General features: G+C 37.4%; 1 protein-coding gene across 4 annotated transcripts in view; it reads right to left on the bottom strand.

The window, feature by feature from the left end:
- Positions 1-15,109, bottom strand: part of LOC103705821 (THO complex subunit 2-like) — a 42,978-nt gene that overhangs the window by 8,267 nt on the left and 19,602 nt on the right. For all 4 annotated transcript variants that reach the window (XR_003385421.2, XM_008789690.4, XM_008789692.4 and 1 more), the window contains 17 exons: positions 12,729-12,809; positions 12,039-12,237; positions 11,534-11,719; positions 11,371-11,451; positions 11,174-11,293; positions 11,013-11,072; positions 7,775-7,902; positions 7,293-7,389; positions 7,078-7,206; positions 6,138-6,241; positions 5,729-5,909; positions 5,263-5,444; positions 4,402-5,008; positions 4,147-4,251; positions 2,706-2,861; positions 2,539-2,619; positions 1,478-1,927 (listed from right to left, as the gene is read on the bottom strand). Coding sequence is in view for 3 of the 4 variants with exons in the window: in XM_008789690.4 (XP_008787912.2) it covers positions 1,478-1,927; positions 2,539-2,619; positions 2,706-2,861; positions 4,147-4,251; positions 4,402-5,008; positions 5,263-5,444; positions 5,729-5,909; positions 6,138-6,241; positions 7,078-7,206; positions 7,293-7,389; positions 7,775-7,902; positions 11,013-11,072; positions 11,174-11,293; positions 11,371-11,451; positions 11,534-11,719; positions 12,039-12,237; positions 12,729-12,809 (2,947 nt within the window). In the remaining variant the exon portion in view is untranslated. The remainder of the gene's footprint in view (positions 1-1,477; positions 1,928-2,538; positions 2,620-2,705; positions 2,862-4,146; positions 4,252-4,401; positions 5,009-5,262; positions 5,445-5,728; positions 5,910-6,137; positions 6,242-7,077; positions 7,207-7,292; positions 7,390-7,774; positions 7,903-11,012; positions 11,073-11,173; positions 11,294-11,370; positions 11,452-11,533; positions 11,720-12,038; positions 12,238-12,728; positions 12,810-15,109) is intronic.

The raw sequence follows: 15,109 nt of genomic DNA on the forward strand, positions 1-15,109 counted from the left end.
TCTGAAAACTAACTGATTAACAATTATTTAGCCTTCTAAAGAATCGACAAGCTTGTCATCCACTTGCCTACAAACAATGGGTGTTATTTTCAAGACATCCCAAATAATAAGAAACAACTTAATAGTAAAAGGAACCAGCAATACTAAAATAAACTTCCATCTTGAAAAGTTGAAACAACATCCAGGAACCTCCTAGGAAAAGGAACTATTTGTTAAAAAATTGACCAACAATCTCTATGTTCAAAGGATTAAGGAACCACAACCATGTAATAAATATATCCTGTCAATGATGAACAATCAAAGAAAATAAAAGAATATTGCTTATGTGTTGAAATAAAAATTCCATCTCCTAGAAGCACATGACCATTTAAAAGATGAAGTGTTACTATAGACAGAATAGGAAACCCAATTCAGTATTCACCATAAAAGATCCAAACGTAAACCTTCTTATCATCCCTATAGAAAGAAGAGGGGAAAGTCTAACTCCTGGAACATGGTGCAACATGGAACTCTTGACTATTTTGAAAGACACAAATTGATAAAAGTATTCTAAATAACACGGGAGCAAGAGGGCAGGCCTTGGTACATCGTGAAGACCACTACAATGTGACAGAGGTGTCATGAATTTGAAACATGGAAACAACCTCTCCACACACAGGGATAAAGATGTGTACAACTGACCCTCCCCAGACCTCATAACGGCAGAAGCCTGGCGCACCAGGATCCCCTTTTTTTTAATTCAACAAGGCACTAACAATGGCCGGGGCAAAATAGGACATTTAACATGGGAAAAGCCACTAAGCCATGTGAATCACATTAATCCTCTCTTACTACATAGAATTGAAACACAACAGGAAAAATGAGTGGAGCACCTTAAAGAACACGCTAGCACCTTTAGGGCCACCTTTAAAAGAATGCAAGGCATCAATGGAAAAAAGAATGCTTCATGCATCTCGACAGCACATTGATCTAGAAACATGGTAAGACCTTCAGATCCCTGCTCCGATCGTACCCTCTATAAATATGATAATTAATTTTTTTTCCCTGAGGCTCAAAATTGTGTTTTGCCACTTCATATTTACCCACCAAGCACCACCAAAAGTGTTGATGCAGGATAAGCATTAAGAACCCCTAAACCACGGCAAAAACATAAAACACACTTAAAAACCATGCCTTCAGTCAACAAACCCTGACTAGAGAGGAGATAAAAAAGGGGATAAGTTAAAAATATTTCCTTATAATCGAAGTGAAGGTATCCAACTTGATTCTCTCTAAAGCAAGCTTATGAAAATATGCCTTTAGAAAATCCCTAAAATTATATTAAAAAAACAAACAAGATCCCAGCATAAAGCTCACTATTTCAGGAGACAATTAGAAGCAGATACGTGCAACTTGACAATTCTTTAGTCAACAAGGTACCTATGTAGTCAAAACACAGAAAATTTTTATCTTCAGTTTGAACATAATACTTAGATACCTCAGATTCCACAGCGCCCTTTGAAGCAACTTTTGTAACTGTTTCCTCTGCCGAAACTTTTGGAAGTTCATCTGGATTTTTCATGATCCCAGAAGGTTTAGGTGGCAAAGAAGAAGTGTGTGTTTGACTATCAGGCCCATTCGTGGAAGAGCTACTCCTTGATTTTTGTTGTGCTGAATCAGATTTCAAAAGCATTCCACCTTCTGATCGATCGGACCTGCCATCTGTAGATTTTGCACGTGTCATCTGGTCTCTAACTATATTCAACAGATCCGCTACCTGATTCCCTGTAGTGGCATTCCTTGTCCCAGACATCTCATTCTGAGATATACCAAGAGCAGAACCATTTGACGCATTGCCCAGGTTACCAGCAAGTGATTTTGCCGGTGATGCTGCATGCTTTAGATCAATATGACCCATACCAAATTCTTCCTCAGAAACCCATGAGCTCTGCATGTTTTAGGTAGAGAACATTGTATGATAAAAAAAAATTGTTAAAACCTTGCAGCAATCAAGGCTACAGATAAAACCACGGATTCAAAAAACTGCTGGAATGGGATGGCACAAGCAGTATAGTACCATTTCGATACGAAATCGGCACTGATATGGGTTCCAGGATGCCCAAACCTTATATATCGGTAATGTACCAGCTATACCAGCCCATACCATTGTGTATCAATGGTACCACACCAATGCATACTGACAATTTTCATTTTTCTGAAGTTATTGGTTTCCGAGTGTGCCGTTAGTATCAATTAAAGTTCGTCGTACCAATACCGGACCCCATACTGGTGCCACACTATCATAATGTCGGTACGGTATGGTACGCAGTATGCCTGGCGTACTGAGTGTCGATACGCCACTAGTACCTATACCGGACCGGTACGGTATATTACGTCCGGTACCGTCCGGTATGGTACGGTACCGCATACCATGGTATCAATACTGTAACATCTCAATAGAAAAAATATTATAGGGTTCGATACCGATATTTAAAAACTTAGATAAAATATTATACATGTCATGACATGTTAAATTGATTTCTTCAGCATGAAACTAACCTTGCGAGCAGCCAAAGCGGCAGCTACACCAGTAGCCAAAACTTTCAAATCTTCTCTCTCATCCCCTTTAATTTTAGCTACCTACAAAAAGAAAAAGAAAACAATAGAATATAACCTACAAAGGATGACAGCATCAATGAGTTTGAAACAAAGTAGATTTCCTTTACCCGCTTTTCAAGATTAATACCACTCTTTCGAGTAACAGGGAAAACACTAGATATCTTTGTCAACACAATAAGAGCATTTCGTATTTCCATGTACTCGGTAGATTCCAAGCACTGTACAAGCAATCTAGTTATCCTTCCGCTCCATTTCCAGTGTACCTTTAGAAAACATATGAGGGTCCACGAAAATTAAAATGTCGGCCAAAATTCAGCTGATACATAATTTACGATAACAGGCATGCTAAAACCAGTGTTCAGATTTTTGACAGAAAAAGTTTAGGCTAAATGCAACTAACATTTTGAAAACAAAAGACTATATCGCCTTTTGGGGAAAAAAGAGCAAGATGCATATTAAACACACCTACAGATGTTTAGGTTCGTTTCACAACATGGTACATAACATCCTATATTGTAACTTGTTTTATGTCATGAACTGTTAAACTACACTAAATTTACTCAGGCTTCATATACAATGTCTAATTTCAAGTCCATATAGGAAGTTCTGTCACATATCGGCAGCTGAAATCCTCAATCACAATGACACTAGGGAGTAAGAATCTTCGGATGCACGGGAAGTGAGCGCTGGGTGCAAGATGATATCCCAAGGTAAGATGATGACATCAGTGCTTCCAGGCATAGGTCAGAGAAGGAGATCAAATCAACACTGAGATGGCCTCCTCCTCCGTCAGCCTCTGAGGATCTCTAGTTGGCAGGACCAAACATCAACTAGATGGATCTATGAATAGGATGATCACAACAGTAGAGGGAAATTAGGCATAAGCTTACAAGGTGGATGCTTTTGAAACCCTCTCTACTAAAGTTTGATCAACCATCATCCAAAATAAGGCTAACATAAACTGGCTGCTTTATCAATTAGATTCGAAGATGCTCTCTTACGTGGAGATCATGCACAAGAAGCATCTCATGCAGTCAGTAGTATTTGTTGTTCACCAGGAGAAGGAAAGGGCATTCAAATTAAATATGACAATTAATGGTTCAAAACAATCATGAAGCTAAGTTACAAGTAAAAGGGAACTTGTAGAAAAACTGTAAAATTAACACCTAATTTCATCATCATAAATAAAATACATTGCATTGACAAGCAAACTAAGAAAAACCTATCGTGTCTTTGCAGTCTGTTACACTTGGCTAGAATTAGTGCATCCCTTACTCTCAAACTTCACATCCAGATTAATGGATTATTGAACATGATCCTACATGTATTTCCTACTCAAGTCATCATATATTGAAAACTAGAATTTAGAGAAAAAAAAGTAGCTCTTCAACCAAAAAATAAGAAAAGATCTGTAAGTAGTAGTGATTCTAGCTACCAAAAAAGAGAGATAAAAGTTGAAATTGTCAATGACAATATACTGACGGAAAACTAGATAAGCAGTGTTCTCCAAAGAAAACATAAAACAGTCATCATGGCAAAAGAGCATACTCTAATAAATTGGCTATAAGTTACACGCTGACTGTTCGGGAATCTGTAATAGACAGCAAACCCTGGCATGTTTCCACATTCGCGTTCATATATGGACTCATCACTCTGTAAAAGGTAACATTTTGAAGAACCTCAGAACCTCTAAAACAAATAACTGCTCATATAAATATCTGCTTAAGTATATTTCTATCATTATCTGCAAGCAAACAGCAGATAAATGTAAATGATGGGCACAATCACTCTCTCTTATAATACCTTCCAATGGTAAGCCATCTTTAGTGTCTCATATAAAAACCTTCCAAGTCTGCCAGCTTCAAATTCGGTGCAGCAACAGATCATCGGCTGTAGGGTTTTACATATAAGAACATCGATATGGTTGACCGTGTTAAAAAATGGTGTGCCAAGTGAATGTAGCATATGCACAAACATAGCACAATACACAGCATCTGGCATGCTGAAGATGCAGCGTGGGAAGATACACCGTTGAAGAAACTCCATGTTTATCTTTAGGGTATCCGGGCAGGAACTCAGCCACTTGTCCTTCTCACGACTAAGCCTTTGATGCACAGATGCAACATGTTGTTCGTGCTTTTGAAATTCACAAGTCAATCTGTCAAGTAACTCTTGGATCCTTTCCTTGTCTTTTTTCCGCTTTGTGATAGCTATATTGGAAGTGTCAGAAAGTTCTTCTAAGGCTTTAATAGCAGCATGCTGCTTCATAATCTCTGATTCATAACGTTGTCGAGGAACATAAAGATCATAGAGGGTAAGCCCCCAAAATGTAGCATACAGATCAGGAGACAGGCTATTCCAAGCTTTCAGAGGCAGCATTGACCGGACTGTGTCAAGGAGGTCTGACCAACTGTATAAGAAGAAATACAGATGAAAAGACATAGCAATCTGATTATGTTAAACAAATAGGAGCAAATGTCAAGCAGACCGTAGCCAGTCACAGATAACAAGAGAAACAGAGAAGAACAATCGTGAAGAGAAGAAATTGACATTCATGTGGCTATTCTCTGTAACAGGAAAAGATGCAATACATGTGGTATACAATTTAATGGAAAACAAAGTAAGAAAATAAAGATATTAAATTTGCAACATACTAAAGCTTACTTGACAAGCTTCCAGGGTGAACCAAGATCCAAAACAACATCACTAGATAAATTTGAGGGCTCTGCTTCATTATTTGTACTTGGAGCATGGGGCTCTTCAGTTATGTCAAGAGGCCAGCATATTTCAGCCCCACTTATGCTTTTGAAGAGCCTCATCACAGGGCGATATACCAGAAATGCTACCTGCATTACAGTTAGATCTAATCAAAGTTTAGGTGCAAAAAGCAGAGGCATGATATTATGAAGAGGACAAAACTATTCCATCTGTATCTGTAACATACAGTTGAGTTTGCTTCACAATTTGGAAAACACAAGCCAGTTATGTCAAAAGTTTACGTTAGTCAAATTTGCTGATAAAAATAGTTCTCACAAACCATTAAATATTTAAATATGCAATTCTTTAGAAATTAAATTGCTCGGAAGGAAGTGAACAAGTGAAAGCAGTTTTGATGTGCTTAACATATTACCTCTGCATCAAGATGGTACTTGTGAACAAGATCATCTAGAGGAGGACACAGCTGAGCGTAGGTCATAGATGGAGTTACGGCACTCAAGAGAAACTCAACATATTGAAGAAGTGTGCCATGGCACCTGTCAAACTGCTCGCTAACCATTTTGATGTATGGTGCATCAGCATTTATGATGACCCTGACAGCATCACATAATTACATTTAACTCATTCCATCAACTAATGCACTAACGGCAACACCCTCCTAACCCGAAAAGCAAAATCAAAACACACACACACATGATGGGGGGAGAGGGAAAAGAAGGGGGTGGAGAGAGAGTAAGAGAGAGATTGCAAGACCCTATTTGAGAGGAAAAGAGCAATTATATCCAAAATTTGTTGACAAGCACTGCTTTTTGACATCTTACATGGAGCGATGTTGAGCTATAAGTAACAAAAGAGGAATAGCAAGCTTAGGCTCTTCCTTCGGAAGTAAGGAGTCCCTAAGTCTGTTGGTAGATTTAGTCAATGCCTGCAAACGTAAACGAATAAGTCATACTTACAAGATTTATATTGTGCAAATAAGTAGACAATAGCTTACTCCATCCATCACTAAGTAAATTCAAATGGAGATAACATGTCCGTATTAATGCCATCACCGTTCAGCAATTACGAAGTAGAACAAAAATCATTAATTTCTTCAAATTAAAATATAGAAAATGAGTCATGGCGCTAAAAAAGCATGCATAAATTATAATCAAGCTTCCAAATATCACAATTACTGCGACTCAATCACTAACCATGATTATATTCGAGTTTCCTGACAAAAATCATCAGCTGAAATAAATTAATATGGGGCAGACCAGTCGCACTACCAATATCACTTTGATAGTAGGATCATATCAAATTTCAACAAGGGCAAAGAGGCCAACCCTCAGGACAACTTCATGCCCCAGATATGAGATTGTGACAAAACCTCCTTATGTGATACCATGAAAAGTAATTGCAACATACATTCAGTTCTAGTTGAAACTCTGCGCATGAGACAATTATAATTCAACAAATTCAAACTTGTCATTTAAAGAAACAATCACTACATATTTAGTGTAGGAAAAAAATATTTATTGCAGATTAAGCATGTCAAAACAAATACAAAAAACAAGGACGCCAGACACGTGTGCTTATCAGAGATAGACACCAGATCCCAATTATCACAATTCAGAGAGGAGAACAATTGCTGAAAAGTTACATAGGAAAAAGTTATATTTCACATTGTGATTTTGGATCTTAAAGGTAATAATCATCATTTGACTATCATTACCAACAAGATTAAAAAAAAACAACCAAAGAGGCTTCCCCTGATTATACCTTATTGTTTCTAGTCATTCCAAAGAGAGTAGCTTGATATCTCAATGTTTCACCTCCTGCCATAGCATCAAGTTGCTCCTCGGTCATGTTCTCAGTGTACTGAACATTTGCCATCTGCTGAATAAGCTCCTGCATCACTCAACTACTTAGACTTCGTAATGTTCCAATACATAATTTGCAAAAGACACCGAAATACTGAAACCTTAAGAATATACCTGCAACAGAACAAGCTCAATTCCTGAGCCCTTCTTCAATTGATTAACAAGATACTGAAAAAGGCCTCTCAACTCCATTGAAGGGTATTTCTTACACCTGCAAAAAGCAATGACCATCAAGTACCTACAAGAATCCCAAAGGTATTTTTCATGTTTATTTCACAAGAATCAACCACCGAAATCATAATGATTCCCAATAAAAATGAACAAACTGAAATCATATTTTAGTAATATTCAAAAATTAGGATTACGCTGCAATTTTACATATACTAAAAGCAGTTTAAGAAAAATCAGAGCATACGATAACTACATATATAGTTCATAGCTGCACCCAAATGGTTAGTTTAGTAGTGAAAAGAAAAGATTCAACTATCAAAATCATAAGTATCAGATGGTTTGAGTGAATAAGACATCATTCAATGAAGAAATACTGAATAAAACATACAAAAACGATTACAAGCTTTGAAGTCAAATATACATACAGATGGCCCCAAAAGGATGCAAGAGACTGAAGCCAATCTGACAAATTCAGGCCATCATCTTTAAGCTTCTCACGTCCACCTTGTGCTAGACGTTCAATTACAACATATTCTAACACATCATATTCCAGCTGTAACACAAACAATCATATTAGAAATACTATGGACAAGAAGTCAAACTTTTAAAATTTAGAGAAAGAAAAGATTTCCAGAAAACAGCAAAAATCATACTAAGAACATTCCAAAGAATCCAAACATTACAAATAACAACAGAATGAATTACTTTCCAACAAAAATTTTACTAAAACAAGTTGCAGATGCAAGCGTAACACAGTACTAATTAATCTCAGTACGTAAAGGCAAAACAAAACATCATAGTATAATTGAAGCACTACAACATATAATCACTCTATTCAGTTCAACCACCATTTGAAAGTGTACTTTATCATACCAAGCTTGCTAGATTTCTGCCTTACCATAACAGAAGAAACCCTTGTACTCTGCAACCTTAGCCATGCAGAATCTTAGGAACTTGGAGAGGAAACAGAAACTGAGAGAAGGAATGACATCCTACGGGCAAGTGATGGATTGTGTATCAGGAGCAGTAGGCAGAGCAGGAACATGCCTGAGAAAAACCTAATCAATGCTAAAACCAACCTAAATAGCCTTAAGAAATCTGGAAATAAAAAGAAAGAAAGAAAGAAAGAAGAAGAAGAAGAACTTGATACATCCACAAGTAGTCTCTTGCTCGGCACCAAACACTCCTATAAGAATCAAAGAAAATGAAACCAAAGAAGAAAAGCCACTTCTCAATTGGAAAATTTACAATTGAACTTTCACCTAGTGTTCTTCATTTATCTTGCCCCAAGATCTTGATATTCACCATATTCCATCTTGCAGCTAAATCTTTAGAATCAGATCATGAGACCAACATTAGAGTTTCTTCTATTCAACCTTAAAATCATTGCATCAACAGCACAAACTTATATCTCAAAATTCAACCATCGATTGGGCTAAGTACAGCAATCAATGTGTTCAATAAAAGAAATACGTATATTGTACAACACCAGATCATGAATGGTCATCACATATCCTCTTTGAAGTTTGGATTCCATGAAAAAATGACCTTCAAGATCCCTGCCATCCTGTGTCACACGATAAAACGACAAACCAAGGCAAACTATTTGATCACTTGTTTGGGTGAGAACACAGAGGTAGTAAAAAAAAAATAGCGATCGAGGACAAGGATCTGGTAAACAATGAAGAACATTTAGTCAGGTTTTATGTGAGCAGCTTGAGCCCAGCAAGGAAAGGGATAAGATGGACACGCTAACATAAACCAAGAATTCTGCATGTTCTATTTGTATTGTTGGCTGCCCTTATTTCTTCAGTTTTGCCTACTCTTTCCCCCTTCCTTACCAACCTCTTCGAAGGTTTCTTCTCTCTTCTTGTTCTCTGGCTTATAGTTTTCTTGACCATATTATTCCCCTTCCAAAACATATGGACAAGCATGAAATAACATCAAAAGCAGTCCAATGTAGGAATGCTTGATGAATGAGGGCTCACAAAACCAACCCAAAATAGTTGGGACAAAATTTGATTTCTGAACAGATGTCAGTGAACTTCATGAGCCTTCAACAACAGCTAGGGTTAGCCTTTGACTCCATAGCATAAAATCATGAGTTTTGCAATAACTAACATCAAAAAGGCACATCGCATCACTTGCAATTGTAACTGTAGTCGATCCCATGCATGCCATGCAGGTTGCTTGTAATCCTGCAATACTGCCCCCACCTCCAAACCAACACCCAGCATGCTCATCTAAAACACAAAACCCCCAAAACACACCCACATATTCATCCCAGAACTTGCATCCTCAAGAGAGAGGAAGCAACGGCTAAACTGAGCCACCATTAAAATGGATTTTTGACTCTCCAGAAAATTAAGGACCCCAACTAGCAAGATGACTGATCTAAGAAAATAAAATTTAAGGCCAAAGTCACACTTGTTGAAAGAGCCATATAGTTCAATTTTTGTGATGACAATCAGAAAGTGCACCGTAAATCCTAGGATAAGATGCTAAGCTCTCAAACAAACAAGCACAAAAAGAAGCCAATACAATCCCTACCTAGAATGCAAAAGAGACATGCCCTTATTTGTAATCATCTCCTTCCTCATGAACTCCAGGCAAATATTTGTTTAAGGCAATTCTAAATAAAATGTTAACCAAAGATCCTGCAAATGCCGACCAAGAAGCCATGTGACCAGTGACCGTTTATCCAACAACTGTCACCATAGCATCTACTTGAAGAAAATCACCTCCAACTAACCCAGCCCAGAAATATAAATAGTAAAAGTCCAACAACCACAAGCATAAATCAAGGGTAACAGCTTTAAAAACTTTTCCCTAATTCCATGCTTTCAGCATAGATTTCTGCAGGAGTTTTTATAAATCAATATGCAGAGGCTAGTCCTATTTAAATAAGAATAAAACAACACCAGCACTAATGAACCCAAAGGTCAAGCTCAAAAAATCTAAAGCATTTAGAGTCACCAGCTTGATTCTAACTACTAAAGAAATCATTTCATTACAGTTGAAACCTTGGAAACTTTTTAATTCTTCAACAACTTTCACCAACCACCATGACAGGCATAAAGAGGGTTCTAAACTAGCTCCTTCCGCAAGGGTACTATTTTCCCCATAACCTAGCATCGTTGTAGTTGTTGTGGCACACTACAACTATAAAATTGCTTACATTTTTTGAAATAGTATTCCTAAATAACAATTAAATTGCATACTTTTCTCGGACAATAATATTCAACAACACATGCCAACAAGAATGTGAAATAGTATTCCTAATACACAAATGGAATATCATTAAGATGTTTTGCTCCTTGAGAATCATAGATAATTGGCAATCAGGCATAACTAAATTGTTTATACCTGTAGTCTATTTCTCTTACCAGATACATCAGAAAAACAAAAGGTCGAGGGCAAAAATGTGAACTGAATGCATCAATAAACTCATAAATCACGGATTGGCAAAAATAAGAAAGAAAACTCATAAATCACGAGCAGGTATTGATAGCAAATTGTCTCTTATTTCTCTAAGGTAGCACATCCATACACAATAAGTTTGAAGTTCTCTCTCCCCAAGAGAACTAGCATAAGTTGCTTTAAGCATTAGAAACTAACCTTAACAAGACATTAGAAAAGAACGAGTACAGAAGAAAAACTCACCTGTCTCAAGTACTTGAAAGCATCTACGACCGGTGTTATCATATCCCTGTATGCCTCAATCTGCAAATCAATGGCAGGCATCAAATGCATTCAACTCCCACAAAGTAATAGTACAAAAAGCCAATTTTGCGAATATAATTATGACTTGGAAACCGCAAAACCTGGTGAACAATTGTGCGAAGCACAGTCATAGGGTTAGAATGAGCAAGTTTGGCCACCATGCGACCCAGCTGCTTCAAATTTTCCTTCGCAAGCCTTTTCAATATTCTTCTAGTGTCCAACTGAATATGAGAATCCAAGTGTCTAAGCAGCAACGCGTGAGATATATTTAATATTACACAAGGAATGATAGAGGAACCTTTGCAATCTGCCTTGCAGCCAGAATCATGGGGATTCTTTCATCATCCTTCTCCCACTCACCATACAGGCGGTACCGATCCTATATGAGATTATTCCATCGCTTGAATCCCATATTAAATGAAACTTAAGCACAGAGAATGAAGAGAAGTGATGTAACAAACCTCATAGGGGAGCAGAGAAAGGACTTCCCATATCACTTGCCCAACTGCAGGATTTGCAGGTATTAATTGCAATGATGGAAGCACGCATTTTCCAAGTGCTTCTTCAACCCTAAGCTTAGCTTGTTTAGCTCGTAGGCCAGCTAATTCTTCAGCACAAAGGTAGTATGCTCTCAACACTCTGCACACCTGCATATTTAAATGTCACTTGGAGAAGTGATGGCAGCAAAGCCACACCAATCAAATGTTTCAAGAACAACAATGGCAAACATCTTCAAAATATTGGTCTAACATATACGGTGAACATTTAAGTGTATGTTACAGGTTAGAAACTTGTAAAAACAAAGTGCATTCTACAGACATGGCCAGTCCAGAAAGTGGCTTATCAATATCATTGGCTAATGCAATAAAGCCTTTTCATGATATGTTATGAGGCAAGTTAATAATGTTGCAGAATTGTTTCCAATGTACAGAATACTATAAAGTTGTCAAAAGGAACTTATGACACCTTCTGAAGAAGTACAGCATCCCGATGAAGATATGGTCCTGCAGCAGCAAGCATCTGGAAAAATTCCTGAGGGAGATCAACAGAAGAATTCTGGATAGAAGATCCAGCTGTTGATTCCACAACATCGGAACCAGCGCAACTTTGACGATGCGTTTGATAAACAATAGCATAGGCCGCAGACATAGTCTTCTCAATGACCCTATTAGCAAAGAAAGAGGTATGATTTAACACGGTATTTCTTCCAAATATCATTACCAATAAATAATTATAAATATGCATCCTATCTGAAAAACTGATATTCCTGACTTCACACAAACTATAAGATTGATACATGTGAGTAATAGTAACTACAAGTCAACATGGGCTTCCTAAAATTCATGACCAATTATAGCTTGAGTTCTCAAATTTACAATGTCTACCATGATAAAGTTTCCATAAGTCCCTCAGGAACATCAACGAAATCAAAGTCGTCCAGCATATGGACCAACTTGCATGAATCAACAAAGAAACAAGTTTTATAATCAATGCAGCAATAAAGATTAACAGTCACATTTATTGAACAAGCACATAGACTCAAGTATTTAACAAGCGAAATCTTTTTTTTATTTCAAGTGTATAAAGCTCAAATCAATAGATAGATAATGAATTTGAACATCCAGTCCAAAAAGTGAATAAGAAAATTAGACCAACCTAAATAACCCTTCGCAAATTCGGATATGCTGAACAGGATTTAGATGGGACAGACGATAAAAGAGTATCTGAGCATGGTACCTGGAAATCATAGTATATTGTTATGAACAATCATTGAAGATATTGTAATTTTCAATACAACTATTAAATGAGGGAAACCTGGAGATTGTGCCAAACATAGAGCTGTAGTAATAATAGAACAACGAGCAAGAAGCAACCACAAAGAGCATACTGAAAGATATCTATACAGTTCGTTCTTCGGTGGCTTACATTAATGCCTAAAAAGAATAGTAGTATACTCACAAATTTGTTATTACACAAGCTTAAGAAAAACATATGGAAAAGCAATATGAAACTCATTATCATTCAAGTAACCAGGTTAAATCATTATTAATTAATTACATTTTGTTATGATGCTTCATTTACATAATAAAGCAACTAAAATTCATTAAAAATAACAAGCATCAAGGAAAATCATGCCTATAAGAAGAGAAGGTGACTTGCTTTAGTTTTCATAATAATATCTACATGTGTTCTATACAAGGTACGCCGTCTCGGTACCAGGCCTTGTACCGGTGTTACCCTGTCACTATGTCGATACATCTGGTACAGGGGCTGATCCGACGTACTGAGCGTCGGTACTCCCCCCCCCAAAAAAAATATGTCTAGTACAGGGGCCGGTTCAGCGCACTGAATATCGGTACCACCCCCCATTGTGTACCAATACAGTACGGTATGTCCATACCGTCCGGTTCAGTATGGTATAGCATATCATTGTTTTATAGATTAGTAAAAAATAAATTAGAAATTATTGTTAACACTCAAAACTAAAATACATTTACATAGAAAGCTAGTAAATTGGCTGATATTATCAAAAAAAACAATAAAATATAGAGAATTAACACATTACTTTTTTTGGAATTTCCTAATAAGCCTAAAGTTTCCCTTGAATTGTTGCATGTCCTTTGGTTCAATGAATTAAGGATTTAAAAATGAAAAAATTTTCAGGTCATCAAGTCAAACGCAATAGATCTGGATCATTTAATCAGTTTTTTTGTTCTAGAGAGCCATAAGAAATTGATGCCATCATAGAGGAAGCAAGAAACAAGATTTCCTAAAGCTAAAATTACCAAGCATAAAAGTGTGCTACAATTTAACCAGATCGCTGGGTTCACAGAAATATGAAAATCAAAAAAGACAATCATGAAAAGGTTCTTATAGACTCCTTCGGAGTAATATTCCTGTATCACTGCAGAGAAATTTCTCTGAAATTTGAAGTTTACTAAAATAAATATAGACCAGCCTTCTGTATACCCTTTTTTGATCTCCCCTTAAGAAGAGGAGGTGGGAAGTTGTGCATATTGAACTGGTGAAATTACTGCAGATTTGGGAGTATGCAAAATTGTATCAAAATTTCTTTGTGAGCATCCAGATAGGATATTCACTGAATTAAGGATCTTTTTATAAATCCAGATAGCAATGTGAATAGTTAAATTCCAATGGTCAATGCAACCAACGCCAGGGCAGAAAAGAGTGAAAAACACAATGTACAGACCAGGTTACTACACCAGAGCACTCCTGACAGTCCCACGCCATTCCCCTCTAGAAATACACAGAACAATAACAAAATCAACATGATCAATGCAATCTTTAGGAGAGGAGTGCAGAGGAGGGAGCAGGGCATAGAATTCCAGCTTATGAATGGCATGTGACAACATGAATTGCCCATCTTAAATTTCATGTTGAGCACAAGACAGAAACGTAGGTTGTGAGGAAGGATCTTAAAAATTTATGTATATTGTATATTCAGTCAGTTGCACTAGAAAGACATATGCATGGGGTTACATTTAGCATTTGGCCTATGCCACTAATGCATCTTTTTTTTTTGCTACAACGGATAACTCATACACTTCTAGTGTGAATACATCCAAAAAAGTCAAAAGATAACAAGTCTCGGAGCGCTCTAGGCAGCTCCCTCTCACCAACTCAGAGAGTTTCCGGCCATGGTAGGTGGAGAGTTGTCAGCCACATACGAGGCCATCCAATCCGCAACTTCATTGGCCTCTTTATAGACATGCTTGGTCTGGAAGGCAACATCTCCACCTACCATGGCCCGAATATCCCGGAGTAATGAGTGGCAGCCACCCATGTCGCCGATGCACCTTTGGATCCAGCCAATCACCGTAGCCGAGTCACCCTCGAGCAGGACTACGTTGGCCTGCAGAACACACCGGACTTGACACAACTGATGCATCCTTTTCATGCAATTATTGCCACAATGATGATTGCTTCACCTTTCAGTGCATTGATGGCATGGACCAAATGTTGAGAGTCCCCACATGAATGTAGAGCTAAGGTATCTAATGCAACGCATGGAGGGT

This window comes from Phoenix dactylifera, chromosome 15 (genome assembly GCF_009389715.1).
Source record: "Phoenix dactylifera cultivar Barhee BC4 chromosome 15, palm_55x_up_171113_PBpolish2nd_filt_p, whole genome shotgun sequence".
NCBI lineage: Eukaryota > Viridiplantae > Streptophyta > Magnoliopsida > Arecales > Arecaceae > Phoenix > Phoenix dactylifera.